At 55.3% G+C, this 18,330-nt stretch overlaps 1 protein-coding gene and 2 long non-coding RNA genes across 8 annotated transcripts; 2 read left to right on the top strand and 1 right to left on the bottom strand.

Annotated features, from left to right (window-relative positions):
- The first annotated feature begins 1,604 nt into the window (after positions 1-1,604).
- TLX1 (T cell leukemia homeobox 1) lies at positions 1,605-11,343 on the top strand. 2 transcript variants are annotated; one of them, XM_080402454.1, is made up of 3 exons: positions 1,605-4,394; positions 5,886-6,123; positions 9,839-11,343. In XM_080402454.1, the coding sequence occupies exons 1-3, from the start codon at positions 3,926-3,928 to the stop codon at positions 10,059-10,061; spliced, it is 930 nt and encodes a 309-aa protein (XP_080258580.1). In that variant the 5' UTR covers positions 1,605-3,925; the 3' UTR covers positions 10,062-11,343. The 2 variants fall into 2 exon arrangements, with proteins under 2 accessions (XP_080258580.1, XP_080258581.1); XM_080402455.1 differs by having other exon boundaries at positions 1,626-4,394; positions 5,922-6,123.
- A 1,498-nt stretch (positions 11,344-12,841) lies between these two features.
- LOC308069701 lies at positions 12,842-16,174 on the bottom strand. 4 transcript variants are annotated; one of them, XR_013930492.1, is made up of 4 exons: positions 15,452-16,171; positions 13,423-13,485; positions 13,219-13,341; positions 12,842-13,071 (listed from the first exon to the last, which is right to left on the bottom strand). It is a non-coding gene; the product is annotated as an uncharacterized lncRNA (long non-coding RNA). The 4 variants fall into 4 exon arrangements; XR_013930490.1 differs by having other exon boundaries at positions 13,219-13,485; positions 14,380-16,174; XR_013930491.1 differs by having other exon boundaries at positions 13,219-13,485; positions 15,452-16,172.
- Positions 13,495-17,839, top strand: LOC308069702. Of its 2 annotated transcripts, XR_013930494.1 has the most exons (3): positions 13,495-14,138; positions 14,234-14,284; positions 16,186-17,839. It is a non-coding gene; the product is annotated as an uncharacterized lncRNA (long non-coding RNA). The 2 variants fall into 2 exon arrangements; XR_013930495.1 differs by lacking the exon at positions 16,186-17,839 and having other exon boundaries at positions 14,234-15,514.
- The last annotated feature ends 491 nt before the right edge of the window (positions 17,840-18,330 follow it).

Here is an 18,330-nt window from a genome sequence, read left to right as displayed (position 1 = left end):
GGCTCTGCTTAGAGTATGATCTCTGAATTTTTTCTTTGCAGGGCCTGGCATCCAGAGATCTAGAAAAGATGGACAAATCCAGCCCTTGGCAGGTGAGAGAATGCTGTCTGGGGCTCTGTCCTCAAACATCAGCCAGACAGAGCTCTCTGGACTGGGGTGCCTCTGCCCCCCCACCCCAGGGATCCATTTGTAGGATCACTGGATGCACCTCAGAAGTGTGCTGACCCTTGTAAACTCTCCTGTTGGGATGTGAACACAAGAAAGCACCAAGACTGGCCCTGACATATCCTGGTGTGTGTGTTTTCAGCACTGCATACCCTCTTGGAAGACTAAAGTCCTCTTTGGCCCCAGAATTGGGGAGCTGGATGCAAAGGCTATAAATTAATTGCCAGCTTTCACGAGACAGGGTGTTTCCAGAACCTCGTGATCTAGAGCCTTGCTCATGCCTTAGCCCTGGAAAGACCAAGGGGAAACTGAGGCCAGGAGCAATATGAACTGAAGCATCTGAAGCTTAGATGTGCAGTGCCCAGACTTCCAATGCCAGAAGCTGTGTGGCTTTCTCAAGGCTGTAGGCGAGGTCTGTGGCTTGTGCAGGGATTAAATCCTGGACCAGTGCATCAAGCTAAACCTCATTGATAATTCCCATTGACTTCCAGAAGTCCTGAATGCCAGTTGGGACCTAGCCCTGCCTGCCTTTCTCCTTAGTCCTTACTGGGTGCTGAGCAGAGGACATCCCAGCTTACTTGTAGTTTGTCTCCTGGCAGGTTTTACTGCCCAAAAGCCCCTACTTTTGGGCTCAGCAGCTGGGGGCTGTGACCCTCATTAGCTGGCCTGGCTCACTGGTGGTGACCTTGTGTTTTCTTGGGGCCAGTCCCTCTGGGGCCCTCAGCATCTGCTCAGCCTGGGGGATCTCAGGCACAGGGAAGGCTGGAGGCTTTACTCAGCATCGACTGGGGCCTTTGGGATGCGCAAACAGCATCAGACTGCTGTGTTCTTTACTGGAGAGAGGGCACCTCCTGGGTCTTGGCAGCAAAGCTGGGTCCCTTTGGATGTCAGGGCTTACTCGCAGGGGACTCTTTGGCACTGTTAGGGGCTGGCATGGCACTTAGGGACACGGTTTAGCAGTGGACTTGGCAGTGCTAGGTTAATGGTTGGGCTCAATGGTCTTAAAGGTCTTTTGCAACCTAAACGACTCGACTCTTAATTCTGTGATTCACTGTGGAGACAACCTGAGATGCTCTGGGCTGGTGAGCAGACGCTGTTCCATGTCCCCTGTGTGGGAAGGGGTTGGAAAGGAAGCCGAGGCTGGTCCTGGAGAAGGGCAAAGGCAGCTGCAGCCCTGGGGGATGAGAAGGCCCCCTGCCCGAGGGCAGCCTCCTGGCCCCGGCCCTCCCTCCCTCCCTCCCTCCCCTCCCAGCTCCTCCTAACCACAAGGACTTTGGTTGATGGAGCTGGCGCCAGCGAGTTCCCTGAAGAGTTCAGAAGTCAAGAACTGAGGCAGGTATGGGGAGGGGGGGGAAACCCGACCCCGGCGGGCAGGCAGGGCTGGGCCGTGGAGGGGGAGCAGGCTGGCCAGGCACCGGGCACCGGGTGGGCATGGAGCCGAGGGGTGGTGTGAGCTGCTGCCACCACTTGTGCCTCCCCAGCTTCCCCGGCATGGGGCTGTGGTGGTGGGTGTGGTGACAGTGGTGGGTCTTGGAGTGTCACAGCAGGGTTGTGGCTGGGGTGAGGGTGGCAACAACTCACAAGTACTGGTGTGTCAGCGTGTGTGGGTCTTGGTGTGTCTGAATGCAGAGGTACAGGGGTGCCTTAATGCCTGTCGTAGGGGCGAATGTGCTGTGTGAATGTGTGCAGTTGTGAAGGTGTGAGCAAGAACATGGGTGTGAATTTGTGTGGGTGCAGGGAAGGCTGTGAGGGTCTGTGAGAATGAGGGGGCATGTGAGTAAATGTGTACAAATGTAGGTGTGTGTGCAAGCAGATGTGTGGGACTGTGTGGCAGCATGGGTGCATGTCAGCTCTTGAGGGTGTTGGTGAGTGTGTGTGCATCTTTGTGAGGGTGAGGCCGTGTGAGCAGGTGTGTGTGAGGATGTAGATAGGATGATAGCTGTGGCTGTGAGGTGTACCTGAGCACATAGGCACGACTGGCTATGCCAGTACATTTGTATTGCATAGGGGATGCCCCAGAGTGGGCTGTCTTGCGGGACCCCCATGGTCCCCCCCGTGGGCACTAAACCACTGGCACACTGAAGACATAGAGGGGGGCGTTTGGCCTAGCCAGGGAGGAGGGGGCCTGTCGGGCCGGCCCCAGCCTGGAGTGAGGAGGATGGAGCGGGCTGCCCGGTGCTGGCAGAGCACAAACCAGCCGGGAAACCCTCAACACCGGTGCCGGGAGCGTGGAGCCACGGTGGGCAGAGCCAGTCGGAAGCAGAGAGGGGGCAGGAGCCGGCCGTACCCCGGCTGCACCGGCGACTCTGCCCCCTGCCCGGCTGCACGGAGCCGCAGCACCGACGGGCCAGGGCCAAAACAAGTTTTGCATTGGATTACGGCAACGACTTGCAATTTTTAAAATTATTATTTATTTCTTTATAACGAAAACATTGATATCCCCGCAGGCAGTCACGGGCAGGGGTGGGGGCGCGGGCGCCAGCAGCCGGTGCCCGTTCAGCCCTCGCCCCGCCGCGGTGCGCGCCGCTGCCCCGGGGGGAACAGCTGGGGCCGGGCCTCGTCCAGCGGGAAGGAGACCCGGTTCTCCGGGGGGGAGGTGTGCCCCAGGCACTCGTCGCTTCCTCCCATGATAACCCCTCCACGGCCCTCCTGACCCAGCGGTGCTAACTTTTGAAATGGAGAACACCCCCCCGGGAAAGGGGGCACGGCTGGTCTAGGACCTCTCCAGGAGGCGATCCCACGGGACCATCTGATCAATGGCCCAGGGCCCGACCTCCCCACCGGGACTGGCAGCCAGAACCCCCCCTGCCCAGCAGCCCAAGGCCACAAACTCCGGGACAAAACGTCCCCCTCCATTGCCAGGTACCTGCTGCTCCTTCACCCGCCCCAGAGCCCTGCGCACACCCAGCGCTGCCTTTATAAGGCCGAGCCGGGTGGTGATTTCTTTTTTTGGGTGGGGGGGGTGGCGAGGGGGAGCTGGGGAAGAAAAAACTCCTTTTTTCGTGTGCTCTTCTCTGCTGTCATTCACTCGGCTCCTTTCAGCATCCAGCCAATGGAGAGTGAGGGCCTGGGAGCAGCAGGCCTTGGGTAGCGTGATTGATGGGCAAGCGGGGCGGCGGGGCACTCGCACTCGCACTCCGCCGCGCTCCGCGCCGCTCCGCGGGGCTCTCGGCTCCCACCGCCCGCGGCGGCAAGGGGTCCCCGGGGCACCTGTGTGTGTGTGTATGTGTCTGTGTGTGTGTGTCTCGGGTGAGTGGCTCCTGCCTTGGGGCCGTTGTGTCTCGGTGGCGTGGGAGCGCTGGGTCTCACCGGAGCGGGACCAGCGTGCGCGGGTGTTGCGGCTGTGCTGCTGGAGGCTGTTGGGTGCGGTGGGTGTGCGTGGCGCGGCTGTCCCCGCTGTGCAGCTTCTGTGCCTCGGCCGGGCACGGCGGGGGTGCGCTGGGCTGCGGGGTGGCTCAGCTCCTGTGCCAGGGCTGTGCATGGCTCTGGTGTTGGGTCCTGGGGCTGAGCGCGTAGCTGCCGCGTCCCGGCTGTGCGCGGCTCTGCTGGCGTGTCCCGGGCTGCGCGGCTGCCGTGCCATGGGACTCAGCGCGTAGCCGGCGCGTCCCGGCTGTGCGCGGCCCCGTTGCGTGCCGCTGCCGTGCTGCGGGGCGGTGCGGGGCTCTGCTGCCCTGCCCGGAGAGCGGGTCCGGCCCCGGTGCCCCGGGGCGTTGTGCGCGGCTCCCCTGCCGGGGCCGGGCGGCGGCTCCCTGGCGGCGGCATGGAGCACCTCGGTGCTCACCACCTGCACCAAGGCCAAGCCGAGCCCATCAGCTTCGGCATCGACCAGATCCTCAACACGTCGGAGCCGGGCAGCTGCATGGTGTCGCACCCGCGGCTGCAGGACTCGGCGGATTACGGGCTGGGCTGCATCGTGGGCAGCGCCTACAATACGGTCACGGGTGGCTACGGGGCGAGCGGCGGCGCGGCCGGCGCCTACACCGGTACCTCCTGCAGCATGGGCGGCCTGCCCGGCTCCTACAACGTGAACATGGCGGTGAGCATGAACGGCAACACCTTGAGCTCGGCCGGGGGGGTGATCCGCGTCCCGGCCCATCGCCCGGTGGCCGGCGGCGTGCACCAGCCCCTCTCCGCCGCCGTGCCGGCGGTGAACGGCATGAACAGTCTCACGGGGCTCACCTTTCCCTGGATGGAGAGCAACAGGCGGTACACAAAAGACAGATTCACAGGTGAGTCGGGCCACCGGGACCCCCCTTCCCTCCCTTCTCCTGCTGCCCCGCTCCATTCCCCGCCGCTCGGCCTTGGCGCGGCAGCCGGCGCCCGCCGGGGAAAGCAGGATCCGGCCCCGGGTGGAGAAAGCGGCCCGGATCGCCCTGGGAAGTCGATCTTGGAGGAGGCCAGAAGCAAGAAGGGGTGGAAAATCAGGCGCATTCAGTCCCCCCTGAGTCTGTTGGTTTGGGGTTTTTTTGTTTTGGTTTCCGGGGGCTTTCTTGTTGTTGGTTTGGCTTTTTGGGGTGGTTTTGTGGGTTTTTCTTGTGGTGGTGTTTTCTTTTTTTTCTTTCCCCCCACCCCGGGATCCGGCTTGGGAAAGGCGGGCAGGCAGGAAGCGGGATGGCAAACTCCACACACCTCCCGCAAGCCCTGGGCGCCGCTGCCCGCTCCCCGCCGCTGGATCCAGCAGCCGGGGAAAGTTTCCTTCCGAACAGCGGGTTATTTCGGGGGCACAGCCCGGACCGGCGGGAGGGGAGCCCGGCGGCCTCGGTCCGAGCTCGCCCGGGAAGGCCGGCCCGTTGCTGGCCGCTTTCCCGTGCGCACTGTAACCGGAATGGTTTTCCCCGGCTGCGGGTTTCGTTTCAGCCTTCCCCCCAAAAAAAAGGGACATTTTGCAGCCCCCAGCAGAGCCGGGTTCGGGCTGGAGCTTCTTCCTGGACCCGCCGCCGTTTCCAGGTGTATCTGGGCTCGTCTTTCGGCGCTAACAAAGCGAAAACTCGAACAACGAAAATAAAAACAGTAACAATAAAAGCAACGAAATGGAGACGGGGAAAAAAATCAGCCCCGCTCCAGCAGCGCCCGCACCAGCTCCTCTTCCCGGGGGCAGAAGCCGAGGCCCGATTTTTGGAAGTTCACGTTTAATTTGGACCCGGTGGCGCTGGGCTCGGGCACGGCGGCGGGCGGGCAAACGGGCCGTTCTCCTGGCAGGCACCGGGCTGAGTTTCACTTACCCCTTTCCTGGCCTGGCCAGGAGTTTTCCCCAATTATTTTTTCATGGGTAGGGGAAAGAAAACCCCAAAATATTAAAAAAAAAACCCAAACACACAACGAATCGCAGCTCCTGTTTCCAGCCCGGGAAGTTATTTCCCGCCTACGAAACGCCGGGGCCGAGGACAGCGGGGTTACCGCCGCGCCCGAACGAAATTAAACGGAGTCCCGGCGCCAGGACCGGCTGCAGCTGCTGGCCCCGCCGCCGGGCACCTCGCCGGGCCAGTGGCCGCCTTCCCCGCTGCCAAAGGCGAGCGGGGCCGGCGTGGGGCTGCAGCGTCCGGGGAAGGAGCCGCCGCCGCCGCGTTTTTTGCAGCCCGTGCGCGGGTGCCGGCGGGGAAGCGGCGGCTTGGCCGCGGGGGGGTCCCCAAGCCCATCGCCCGGGAGCCGGAGCCCCTCTGCTGATGTGTTGCTGCTTGCTTCTTTGCCTCTCATCCCCCCTCCTCCCGTGTCCCCCCCAGTGGCCCTCTCACCCTTCACTGTAACACGCCGTATAGGTCACCCCTACCAGAACCGCACGCCCCCCAAGAAGAAGAAGCCGCGCACCTCCTTCACCCGACTGCAGATCTGCGAGCTGGAGAAGCGCTTCCACCGGCAGAAGTACCTGGCCTCGGCTGAGCGCGCTGCCCTGGCCAAGGCCCTCAAGATGACGGACGCCCAGGTGAAGACCTGGTTCCAGAACCGGCGCACCAAATGGAGGTGAGGGACTGGGGGGCTCGGCGGACCCGGGGGGCAGGTGCTGGGGCAGCAGGCCTGGCAGCCACCGGCTCTGTGGTGTGGGGGTGTGAGCCCTGTGAGTGCACATATGGGTGAGTCACACGTGCGTGTGAATGTGAACGTGTGTGTACACATGCGTGCAAATGCGTGTGTGCACACAGAGCAGTGTGTGCGTGCAGTGGCTGTGGATACGAATATGCGTGTGGTGTGTGTAGGCCGTGTGTGCACATGCCTGTGCGTGTGCATGCATGCGGTCTGTATGAGTGTGCGTACACCTGCATATGCCTGTGCAAGCAGGGCATGCATGTGTAACTCTGCACAGTGTTTGTGAATGCCTTTGTGTGAAGGCCATGTGCGCAGGGGGGTGTATGCGTGGGTGCTTGTGCCTGAGTGTGCATGGGGGTGTGCATGCAAACTGGACAGCTGCATATGGATGTGTGTGCACTGTGCGTGCAGCAGTGTGCATTCCATGTGTATGCGGGGTGAGCGCATTGGGTCTGCGTGCAAGCAGGTGTGCATGAATGCGTGTGTGCATACACATGTGCACTGTGGTCTGTGTGTGCTGTGTGCGCGGGGCTGATGTGTGGTGTGTGCAGTCGTTGTCACTGGTGGGTGCAACAGCTCCAGTGCCTCGCTCCCCGGCGGCAGCGTGCGGGAGCCCCCGGCCCGGCCCGTCGGGGCCTCCGGGGCGGCTGCGGGCCCCAGGGGGGCTGGCGCTCGGGGTGCGGAGGGTGGCGGCTGGGGGGCAGCGGGACCCTCCGGCGCCGGGGCAGGGCCGCACCGCGGCGTGGGAGTGCGACTGGGGCCGGATCCCGCGCCCGGGCTGCCGGGATGTCGGGCTCCGCGTAACGCCAAGATTTCCACCCCCGCGGGCCTTCGGCACCGCTTTGCCAAAGTGCCGGCTTTGTGTTCTCCTGCCGGGCGTGTCGGTAGAGCCGGGCAGGAGAGGAAGAGGAGACCGGGCTCACACGGAGCCTGGCAGGCTCCGACACCGTGACCCTGCCCCTCCCAGGCTGCAGCTTCCCGGGGTGTCCCCGGGGGAGGCTCCCCGGTCCAGGGAACATCCCCTGCCCTGCCCCGGGCTGGGGGCAGGCACCCTTCGAGGGGCCGGGGGGGAGCTGGGCAAGGGGCAGCTCCGCTGGCAGGTCAGGGGAAAGGGTGCACAGGCAGGCAGGAGCTTCAAGGCAAGGGGACATGGGCTTCCCCAGAGTCTTCCCGAGGGTGAATGGGACAGCGGTTGCCTGGAGATGCTGGGGTTGGGTAAGAAATGGGGGACAAGGAACTTGAAACCAAGGGTGTGGGTCAATCGCCACCCTCAGCATGCCCTTCCCTAAAAAGCCTATGGTAGAGCAGCTCCCCAAGCGCCAGGAAGTCTCTAGCTGGATTGATCTCTGTTGGCCAGGAGCAGAGTCCTGCAGGAGGAACAGTCCTGCCCTGGCCTGCACAACGGGGTCAGCTATGTCTTCTAACCTGGTTTCCTAAGGAAGTGAGGCAAATCCATCTGTCAGTACTCCTTGCGTCTGTTGGCTAAGTTCAACCTCCTTTGGCAGAGGATACAAACCTATTCGTATGTTTCATAAAAAATAGCTGGGTAAAGAGAAACAAAATCCTGATTCTGCCGAAGGGAAAGGCTGCAGCCTGACCTCAGTCGTAGTATTAGGCATGGGAGAATCCCCACTGGCTTGAGCCGGAGAGACAAACTTGTAAGCTTGGCTTGTTTGCATCCCTGCCTGCTGGGTGTTGCGATGGAGAGGTGGGTGCCCCTGGCTGACAGCACACCCAGCTCACCGCCCTGGGCCCCTGCACAGGCTGGTGGGCTCTGAGCACCCTGGAGCACTGGGTGCTGGAAGGAGCTGCTTGCAGGCACAGTCTGAACTAGGCAGCAGGGAGTATCTGAGAGAAGGAGTGTTGCTTTAAGCCCTCTGATGGATTTAACTGCTTAAATAAATGCAGGCTAGCAGGGGGACAGTCTTGCCTCTGCCCCTTGCCTGAGTGTTTCTGCTGGAGTGAGGTGGCTGTATGATCCCCTCCCCAAATCTGGGCTCTTGCTTGGGACATGGGCATCAAGGTTTAGTTCCTTCCAGGCAGATTTGAACCTGCAAATCCCAGCCAGGCATGAATGCATGAAGGTGCCAGCTGGCTGGAGCAGGAAGATATTTGGGAGCCGGGTGATCACAGCCATTGCGCTCCTGACTGCCCTGGATGTGGGGCTCCCTCCCTCCTCCTGGAGCATCTCTTCATTGTGCAGGGAGTCATTAAATATTCATCGAGGCAGAGAGGGAGCCGCTCCCGGCTGCGTGGGGAGGGCGGGTGCTGCTCCGACACCCCTCTTCCCGGGATGTCTGATGTGAAATGTTGACACAGCGATTAGAGCAGGGACTGAGCCCCGAGCTACCTGCCCAGGACAGGCGGGAACCCTGGCTGCATGCCTGGAGGGTCGGGTGCCCTGGAGGCCCATCACCCATCCAGCCCTCGTCTGCTTCCCGGTGGGGAGCCAGGGTCCCTCTGCCCTGTGCTCTGAGATGTCATCATGGAGCTTGGAGCTGCCACTTCCAATCCCCACAGCCCAAGAAGATGAGACATCCCACACCCCCAAGTTGCTACATTAAAAAGCTGCTGTTTCCCCTGTCACTGATCCACTGAAGCTGCTGGGGGAGTGTCAGCCGGGCCGGGGGGTGTAAGGGAGGGAGGGTGTGCTTTGGCAGTCACCCTGGAACTGGCACTGTGAGCTGCTCCCAGGTTTTCCCAGCAGTGTCATTGGAGGTGCCAGGTGATGTTCACCAGTAAAAGCAAAGGTCACTGCAGGCTGCAGCCTCTAGACTGACCCACCATCCAAGCAAGGGGTGTGTGGGATTTTCATTGTGGATTTATATTCAGGCCATTTCTACCTATCCCATCCCCTCCTCCCAGGCAGCCCAGAGCTGAGAACCTACCAGCGCTGGAAAGGGTGCCTGCAGGCCCCCTAGTCCCCCCCCCCCTTGGCAGGATCAGCTCTGCTAGTGCCATTCCAGACAAGTGTATGTCCAACCTGTTCTTCAAAATATCCTCCTTCACCCTGCCCGGATGGTTTATTCTGAGCTTTGATTCTTCTCACTGCTAAAAATGTGGTTTTAGTGTTTAGCTGATGTTTTGCTGATTTTTGTCCCGCCTGCCATGGGTATGTTGTTGCCTTCATGCAGCCTCTTGGCAGCTGACTGCCACAGCCCAGCAGAGGAGATGGCAGACCTGGGTGCTGGGAAGGGGGTGCGCAGGATGATGTTGCCCACCTCCCAACCACGTGGCACTGCCAGTCAGTGAAGTCTCACCTCGCTCCTGCCCTGTGTTCCTCGCTGGGACATTGTGCACTTGGCTTTAGCTGCTGGTCACAGAGCACGTTTGCAGGGGATTGCACCTTTTGCAGCCCTGTTGTGTGCCTCTTTGGGTGCTTTGGCTCTGCTTAGATTTTCCCCACAGACTGCTCCTGGCTCTCCTTGATCGGAGCAATTTTTGCTGGGGCCAGTAAGATAGACAGCCTCAGTATATGGGATTTATTGGCACTTTGTGCAGGGGATGTGGAACCACATTGTGGCTAGGCACCCTCTCCTACACTGCCCCAGCCCTGAGCACCCAGCACAACCTATTCTCTCCAGAGATACCCCTCCTTTGCCCCCCCCCCCCCCCCCCGCCCCGGCCCCCCTAACCGCTCCCTCTCTCCTAGGAGGCAGACAGCAGAGGAGCGGGAGGCTGAGCGGCAGCAAGCGAACCGCATCCTCATGCAGCTGCAGCAGGAGGCCTTCCAAAAAACCATCAACCAGCCCATCCAAGCCGACCCCATCTGCGTCCACAACTCCTCTCTCTTCGCCCTCCAGAACCTCCAGCCTTGGTCTGACGACTCCACCAAGATCACCAGTGTCACCACCGTCGCCTCTGCTTGCGAATAAGGCTGGCACCCGCCGGCGGCACGTGCACCTTCTGCCGGTGGGGCTGTCCCCGGGGGGCCACGAGACATCCCTCTTTCTCCCCGGGGAAGGCTGGCACCCCATGGTCCTCCAGCCACATGTGCATCCCACACGTCCAGCTGGGGAAACCCTCCACGAGGACTGAATGGAAGGGAAAGCACCCCAAAAACTCTCCCTGCCTGTGGGGTTGCTGGAGCAGCGGTGGTGTCTCGCCTCCCCCCAACCCTTTTGTTCTCTTGAAAGTCTCCAGCGCCGACCATGAAGTTGCTGACGTGCTGCCAGACAAAAGCCCAGCCCTGACAGACACGGCTGCCAGCGTTTGCCCAGCTCAGGGAGAGAAAACTTCCTTCGGATTATGCTGGCAGCAGTGCAAAGCCTGGGGTTACCCTTATATATCCGTATATGTATATATATAAAGCGTTTATATATATATATATATATGTATGTATACTTTGGATTGATGGCTTGAAACAAAAGGAGGAGGCTCCCTGGAAATCACATCCCTGCTGTGAGCCTCCTTGGGTTGTCCGCGCAGGAGACATTCGAGGATGCAACAAATGGAGGAAACAGCAGCAATTTCTGCTTGCGCCAGATGGGAACCCTTCAGATCTCACCTCGCCGTCTCTCCTCCCCTTTTTCATTAATTTTTTCTTGCAAGGGGGGAATAAGAGAAGGATCTGACAGACTCCTGAGGATGGTAAATATGATATCTCAATTGTATGAAGAGCCCAAACTGTCCCCGGCTGCCACAGACTCCGTGCCCATCAGCGTGTATTTTAATAATGAGAAGACCTTGGTGGCAGTTTGTGGGGGTAATGCAGTTTCTTTCCATGGATTATTTCCATATCATTTGCAAAATATTGTCCAATGTTTTATTTTACCTGTTTCCCTTTAGAAGGCAATTCCTGACAGCAAAAAATCAATTTCACTCTCAACTGTTTAACTTAGTTGATTCTTCAATTGTACCAAGGGAATGAGACACAATTAAACAAAGCACTTCTTATAGCAAATGCCAGGAATATATAGATATATATATACAGTATATATTTTTCAGTTACTTATAATCTAAAACAGCACTGCCAATTTAAAGCAGCAAGTACAAACAAGCAATCAGAAAACCTATTTTCAGTGAGATTTTTAAAGGCATTCGTTCATTTGGTTTTTTTAAGTTATGCACTTATAAGGCGTTTTATGTGTATTCATTTTATAAAGTGCTTGTGTAATTTATGTGGAAACGAAAAGGAAAATAAAAAGAAAAAAAATCTCCAGAGTACTGAATAAATCATTTAAAGCCTTGCTCTTCCCTGTCTATTAGTTCCCCGAGAGGAGACTATATCACAACTACTTCTGAAGCCTCTGCTATTTTTTTAAAGTGAAAATAGATTTAGCATTTCCATTTGACTTGCTCAGGTTCACTTGGCTTTGGAAGCTCCAGGGGTAATGTTCTGTATTTTAATACCTGATCCTGTAAACATTTTTAGGGTTCAACCCAGCAGTGCATTTATCACCTGCTTTAATTGAAGCCCTTCTGGGGGGCTCACTGAGGGTAGGAGGAATTGCACAGGGGCTCAGCCTTAAGCTCATGTTAAATAATTTCTTGAATAAGAGATTGGAGCAGGGTCTCGTCTGGGCTGAGGGGGGATGTCTAGAGATATTAATGTCTGAAAGTTTGTATGGAAAGGGGAATCTGAATGTAAAAAAATAAGCAAGAGTACATTTTAGAGATAACCTTGCAGGGAATTATTCTAGGCACCATGTTTTTCGTTCGCGCTCAGCCTTACTTGAGGACATTGTCCCCGGCTAGGCAAGCCTTTCTCAGAGGAAAATCAAACTGGTGGGAAAACTCCTGTTGGTTTCCTAGGGGGACACTCCCAGGCTTATGGTCAGGGAAGCTGGGCTGACTTCAGCCTGGCGTTTCCTTCCAGCACTGGGGATTACTGGGTAAAGGATGTTGGAGGAGAGGGCTGAAGAGGGTGGCCAGCCACAAGCCCCTGACAGGGACCCCCTGAGGGGGTCGAGGCTGCCTGTGGGATTTGTGAGACAATATTCCTCAAGCCTTTGATACCTGGCGGTTCATAGTGCTCCTGGAAGACAGGTTCTCTGGGTGCAGCATGCTGGGGAGCTTGTTAAGGGAGCGTATGAATAGGTTGCTTTATCCAAAATCGATTACTGCAGGATGGTTGTGCACACACCATGGTTGTGCACACCTCTATCACCCGCAACGCTGCCAGGGATCAAAATCTATTACTGCAGGACTGGGCTGAAAATTTATGTTGCTGCAAGATTTTCCCATCCTGCAGTCCAATGCATAAGTGAACACAGAGAAATATTTGCAGCGATAGAGACAAGAAATGGAAAAAGAAAAAAAAAACAAACGATAAAACACAGGAAAAGAAGTAAACACGGAGAACATGCACTTTTGGAGACATCTTTAAAAGACACTTGATTACCCCTCAAAAACTGCTAAAATAAAACACCTTGTATTTTTTTCCAAGATACATTTCACATGTCTTGTATTTGAATTGTTTTGTACTACGGTCAGTTTTTTAGGTGACGGTTAAGCTAATTACTTAATATGTGCCCAACTTTGGCTACAAAGATAATGCTGGGGTTAGGGCTTCCTCCTTCAGGAGGTATTGCTGTGTACAAATCTTTAATGATTTACCGTTTGTTGCAGTGTATATTTTTGTTTTCAAGGTTTCTGTGTAGGAAAAAGCACCAACCACAAAATAATAATAAAAAAGGATGATAGAGCTCACTGCTGATATTAAAAGTGTTTTCTATTTTATTATTATGACACATCAATATTGTAAAATTTAATTCCAAGACAGCTATTTTATAATATCCACATTATTCAGTTCATACTCCAAAATGTTCCCTGGTGAAGTTGAATGTATGATAATGCACATTCGAGGGTATGTGTTTAGATACAATATTTAGCTACACCTTGTTCTTGAAACTGTTGGCTTCCTCCTTTTCTTATCAATCTTTCCTGTTAAAAAAAAAAAAAAGGCAAAAAGAAAAAAAAAAGAAAAATTGATATAAACAACGATATAATAACAATGTAACATTGGAACCAGAAAAATACTCTTCTGGTCTTTTTTGTCCCTGGAAAAATTTGCTTCTAGAAGGGGTTTACCTTAAAATATTTCTCTTGGATTCATTTTAAAAATTGGCTTAGTGGCAGGAGATGTTCTTGATAATCTGCATATGTGCTTCCAGTTATTAATATGATGATCTGTATCTGGACAATAAAAGTTGCCTGAAATATGATGGAATTAAATCAGTAAGCAATGACATGAAATGATGACACATAACGATATGTTTTGTAGACTGACATCACCTCAGCCATATCCTGGCGCCATCCATACCACGTTGAAGGCTGATTTAATTTTTCGTATTATACCTATTTGGGAACAGGAATAAAACTGCATTAAGATGCCTTGAAAGTCATTTCCCCCTTCCCTCTATCTCAAATTGTAGCGAATCCCAAATGTGAAATGGGACTTTGGAAGAAATGTTTTTTTACTGTTCGCCTGTATTTAGGAAATATAGACCAAAGTAGAATGAACATGGGCTGGCACGGGAAAGCGGGCACGAAGGGCACACGGGTATTGCCAGAGCGTGCCGTGGGCTTGCACACCTCTATTGCCACCAGGGATCAAGAGCTATCGATCATGTTGGGTTGGCTATGGATGTGCTGAGAATTTGAGGGCAAAATCTGGGGGGGGAGAAAAAGCACCATCTTTGCATAAGCAAGCGGAGTATTGAACATCTGTGTGGAGCTGGAAGAGACGAAGCCCAGCTGGACAGGCTGCGGTTGTCTGGGTTTGGTCCCAGCTCAGCAAACTATGTGGGCAGGAGGAACCAGAGGTCTGGCCCCCATTTAGCCAATTAGTTAAGCACGTGACTCATCCAAACGAAGATCAGTTGGTTTATCTCTGCAGAGGGATGGGCCCACGGAAAGACTGAAGGGTCTTTGCTGGAGCCTCCTGCCTGTTTCCTGGGCACAGGCCAGTCCATTTGGCCCCTTGCAGTACTTGCATGCCCCAATTTCTGGTAAGTACTTGTAAAGATCCCATGCAGCTTTTCTTGGGCTGTGTTATCTCATCTACAGGGCATTCGTTGTGTGCTTAATTCCATTTTTCCTGCAGCAGCATCTGCGAGAGTCACCTGTATGCAGCACTTACTGGAGGAAGACCTAGGTGAGCATATGTGTCGTTGAATATGGTTTGTATAATTGATAATAAAAGGAGGCTACGACCCCACTAACACCCATATATAGGATCATTTTCCTTACCTCACCAAGGCTGTAGATCAGTATTTTTGGATGTGCTCCTAAGTAACCAACCCATCAAAAATGAAGCTTAAACCTGGGGCTGCTGCCTCAGCACGGCGCCAGCGGGAGCCCAGCGCCGCGGAGGGCAGCCCCCTCCTCGCTGCCGTGGGCGAGATGGGGTACAAAACACAAGCCCATTTACTGAAAAAACTGGAAATGGCTTTGCTGAAAACTGTTTTGGTTACAGGAAAAAGCCAGCCCTGTCTGGGCTTCTGGGACAGCTGGAACTTTTTGAATTAATCTTTTTTTTTTTTTCCCCCCTGCCAGAAGCAGACTGGCTGAGTGACACTGATTTCTTTGTGCAACAGTGAGCTTTGACGGCCGCTTACTTGAAAAACATTTGTGAAATAAGATTTGGAATTATCAAAATATCCTGGGTGGAAAGTTTCTAAATTAAAAGGTCTTAATTTGTGAAGAAAAACTAGATTTAAAAAAAATTTTTTTAAAAAACAATATTAAGGGAAGAAGAAAAGTATGCAAAGCTATACATTATCACAAGCTTCTGCTGCAGTCAAACCAAATTGTCTCTGGTTTTGTATATCTTTTATTTCTGAAGCTAGCCAGGACTTTGAAATTTATTTTTTTTTAAATTATTGTTATCATTATTTTTGCCTTCGTTACAGTAGGAAATTTGCCTGGTGTGTCAGTGCTTGTCCAAGATTAGGACAGAGGTTCTTTGCCCCTATTCCCTTCCACTGAATAGAAAGAAACTCCTTGTTGTTTTGGTAGTTGAAAATAGATTCTATAGGCTTATTCAAATCAAACTTAAAAGTGTACTGAAAGAGATAATTTTTTTTCTGAAGGCAATGAAAAAATCTTGATTTTCCAAGTCTAGAAATTAATTTCTGGCTTCCTTTTTTGTTTTTTTTTGCAGCTAGCTGTGGTAAGCACAGGGCTGACTCTGGCAGCTTTTAGCTGTGTAACTCCAAATTACACGCCAACCTCCAGCACGCCGAAGCTGTGCGGATCCCCTTTGCAGAGAGCTGCAAACCCCTGCCTTGCGCTTCCTTGGGGCTGGAAATTCAGCACTTACCTTCAGCTCAGCTGCCTTTTGCCTTGCTGCTTCTGAAGCAAAAATAAAATGAGCAGAAATAGATGGGGAGTCCCCGCTCCAGTTTTTAAGGAGGAAGGAGCCAGGCTTGAGAGAACTCGTTTTGTCGTTGCCTGCAAAGAATGTAAACCCGCTGGTCTGAGAGCTGCGGTTAACTGTCTGTCTTTCCTAGACTGCAGCCGCCTAAAAATAACAAAGCAGCGATTAAAAAATATCAATCAATACATACTGTTTTTAACTACAGTTGGGAAGGAGTACAAAGATGGGGATAGATGAAAACATGGAGAAAAGCTCTGTTTTCCAGGGGCTTTCCTGTCTCAGCAAGAGGAATTTTTTGGAAAGTTGCTTTGTTTTGCGATTGATACCTGCTGTTGCTGATGCCTGGCTTTTGGGCACGTCAGGTCTGGTGAGACTCTTCCTCTCTAGGCTTTCATCTAGAAAGCACTTGGTTTGCGATGCTGGTGGTCAGTGGGAGTAAGACCAAACCTGGGCTATCTGGTTTATTGGCCCTAAATGTGCTGAGAGGCAGGGCTTGACCCCAAGATCTCCCCATGGAAAGTGGCAAAGGGGAAAAAGGAGGCAGCGGTGGGGAAGAGGCTTGCTCGGGGGCATCATGAGCAAGCGAGCACAAGTGCATTGAGTTGTGGCCAGGTCTCTGCACAGCTCTCGATCTCCAGGGATAAAAGCCTCCGCAGCTGATCTGGCTGTTTTCACAGGAGAGCCCTGAGAGCGTGGGGGAGAAAGAGGGTCCTCTGAGGCCAGGCTGGAGGACAAGAGGACAAATGCCAGCAGGTCCCTGGGAGCCATGATGTACCAGAAGAATGCTCTTTTGAAAACTGCAGAGAAAAGGCACCAAGTCTCTGCAGGCCTGTGGGGTATGGGGGCGAGCAATGAGGGGCAGCTGGGATTTGGGCTCCTGGTCCAGTGGGAGCCTGGGCTGGGCAGAGGAGGGCTGCCCCCCAGCAGGGTCTATACCTGGCTTGTCTGGCCCTGCTGCAGGTGGCACGTGCTGGAGGGGCTCACAGGGTCTGGAGATGTCACATCATGAGAATGCTGCTGAAATGCATGTCTCGGCTACTGCATCCCCTGGTGACACAGGTGTGGAGCATGGCAGTAGCTGCTGGGCCGTACCCAGGGCACTGCCCTCCTTCCAGGATTAAGCTCCGGGAAGTTTTATATGCATTTGCAACACTGTTGGGTTTCTGCCACTGCCAGGCTGTGCTCTCCTGCCATTGGAGGGACCCCACAACCACAGAGATGTGTTCTGGGCATCCCGCCCACCAACACGGCCACTCACAGAGGCAAGTGAGGGATCTGTGGAGACGGCACTCCCCACTGCCCCCCGTCCTCACGGAAATACTTGGAGAGATCTGGCTTTCATTTCAGGATGGAGTGAAACAAATGTTGAAACCTTATCGGTTGTTATGACAGGTTTGAAACCTGCCTTGGCCGTGGCTCATACCACTGTGTCCAGAGGCAGAAGGTGGGATGCAGAGTGTAGTGTCCTCTCCAGGGAGCAAGGCAAGAGGAATCTATTGGTGGACCCACAACATTTCTCATGCAGTCTCCCTCCAGTCCTGGTCCTTTGAGGATCTGGGGGTACATACAGCCTTGAGCAGAGCTGTACCACGTACCATGGGCAGAAGCAGGACTTGTAGCAGTTGGGTGAGGGAGCGCAGAGCCTGCACTGGGACCCCAGGGTGCACGTGTGTGTGCCAGCCCCTGAGGAAACACACGGCAGCTGTGGCAGGGAGAGCCCAGGGCCAGGCAGACACACCTGTAAGGTCATACGGCAGAAAGGGTTTCCTGAGAGAGCTTGTGGCTGCAGGTGCTGCCAAGGGAGGTGAGCAGTGAGGGACGGGGTCCAGTTGCTGAACATCTCCTGCATTTTGGGAGCCTGTTTCTCACCCCTGCCAACAAGTGGGATCAGGAGTTAGGTCCTGACTCCAGTCCTTCCCAGAGGAAACCGTGGCTGATGGCTCAGCCCAAACTGGCCTTGGTGGGATGAGGGGTGAAGACCTTCCATACAAGAGATGGTGTAGTGGGGACGGGTGAGTATTCCCTAGCAGGGCTACAGGTGCTGCCTTGCACAGCTCTGACCCCACCGTCCTTCTTTCCTTCCTCATGCAGCCTCCCTTCCCATTTCAGTCTCAGCACACATCCTCCCTTGTTTGCCTTTAAGTGCCTAGGGATGTTTTCTGGATGGGAGCCAGGGGACCTCAGGCCTCTCTGCAGTGGATGGAGAGAGGGGCACTTGGCTGTCTGGTTTCCCCCAAAAGATGGGGTCTAGGGCAACGTAACCCCTCACCCAAGTGCCTTGAGACAAACAGGGGCCAAGGCTATGGGTACCCCCAGCACATGTGGCACCACCCCTCCACAGATGAACCTGGTGCACCGTGGCCTGCGGAGCTGGCCTAAGCCGCAGGACGCTGCACACCAGCTGGAGTGACACGGTGTCCCGGTGGCCACCTCCCCCGCCAGGTGCGACCACCCGCGGCTGGGTGAGACCGGCAGGACCGGGGCGCGCCCGCCGCTGTGCCGGGGGAGCGGCTGCCAGCGGCGGGCAGCGAGCGCCACCTCGCGGCCAGAGAGCGCCCGGCACCGTCCCCCGCGGCCCCCCCTGGTACGGGCGGCACGGCGTCCCCCGCCCCAGCTACGTGGGGGTGCCGAGCCCCAGGCCAGCCGTGGGGAGGGGACTCAGGCTGGGAGAAGGGCGACCAAGCCCAGCGCCGGGTGTGTCCTTCGGGCCACAACGTGTTCCCCGAAGGGTCTCGGGGAAAGCCAGCCCTGAGACACGCAGGGGATGGATTCCCCTGGACTCAGCATTCCCCGCCGGGATTTAGAAGTGAGACTTTCCATGG

Source organism: Falco punctatus (genome assembly GCF_963210335.1).
Source record: "Falco punctatus genome assembly, chromosome: 9".
NCBI lineage: Eukaryota > Metazoa > Chordata > Aves > Falconiformes > Falconidae > Falco > Falco punctatus.
This window is presented reverse-complemented; position numbering and strand designations above follow the sequence as displayed.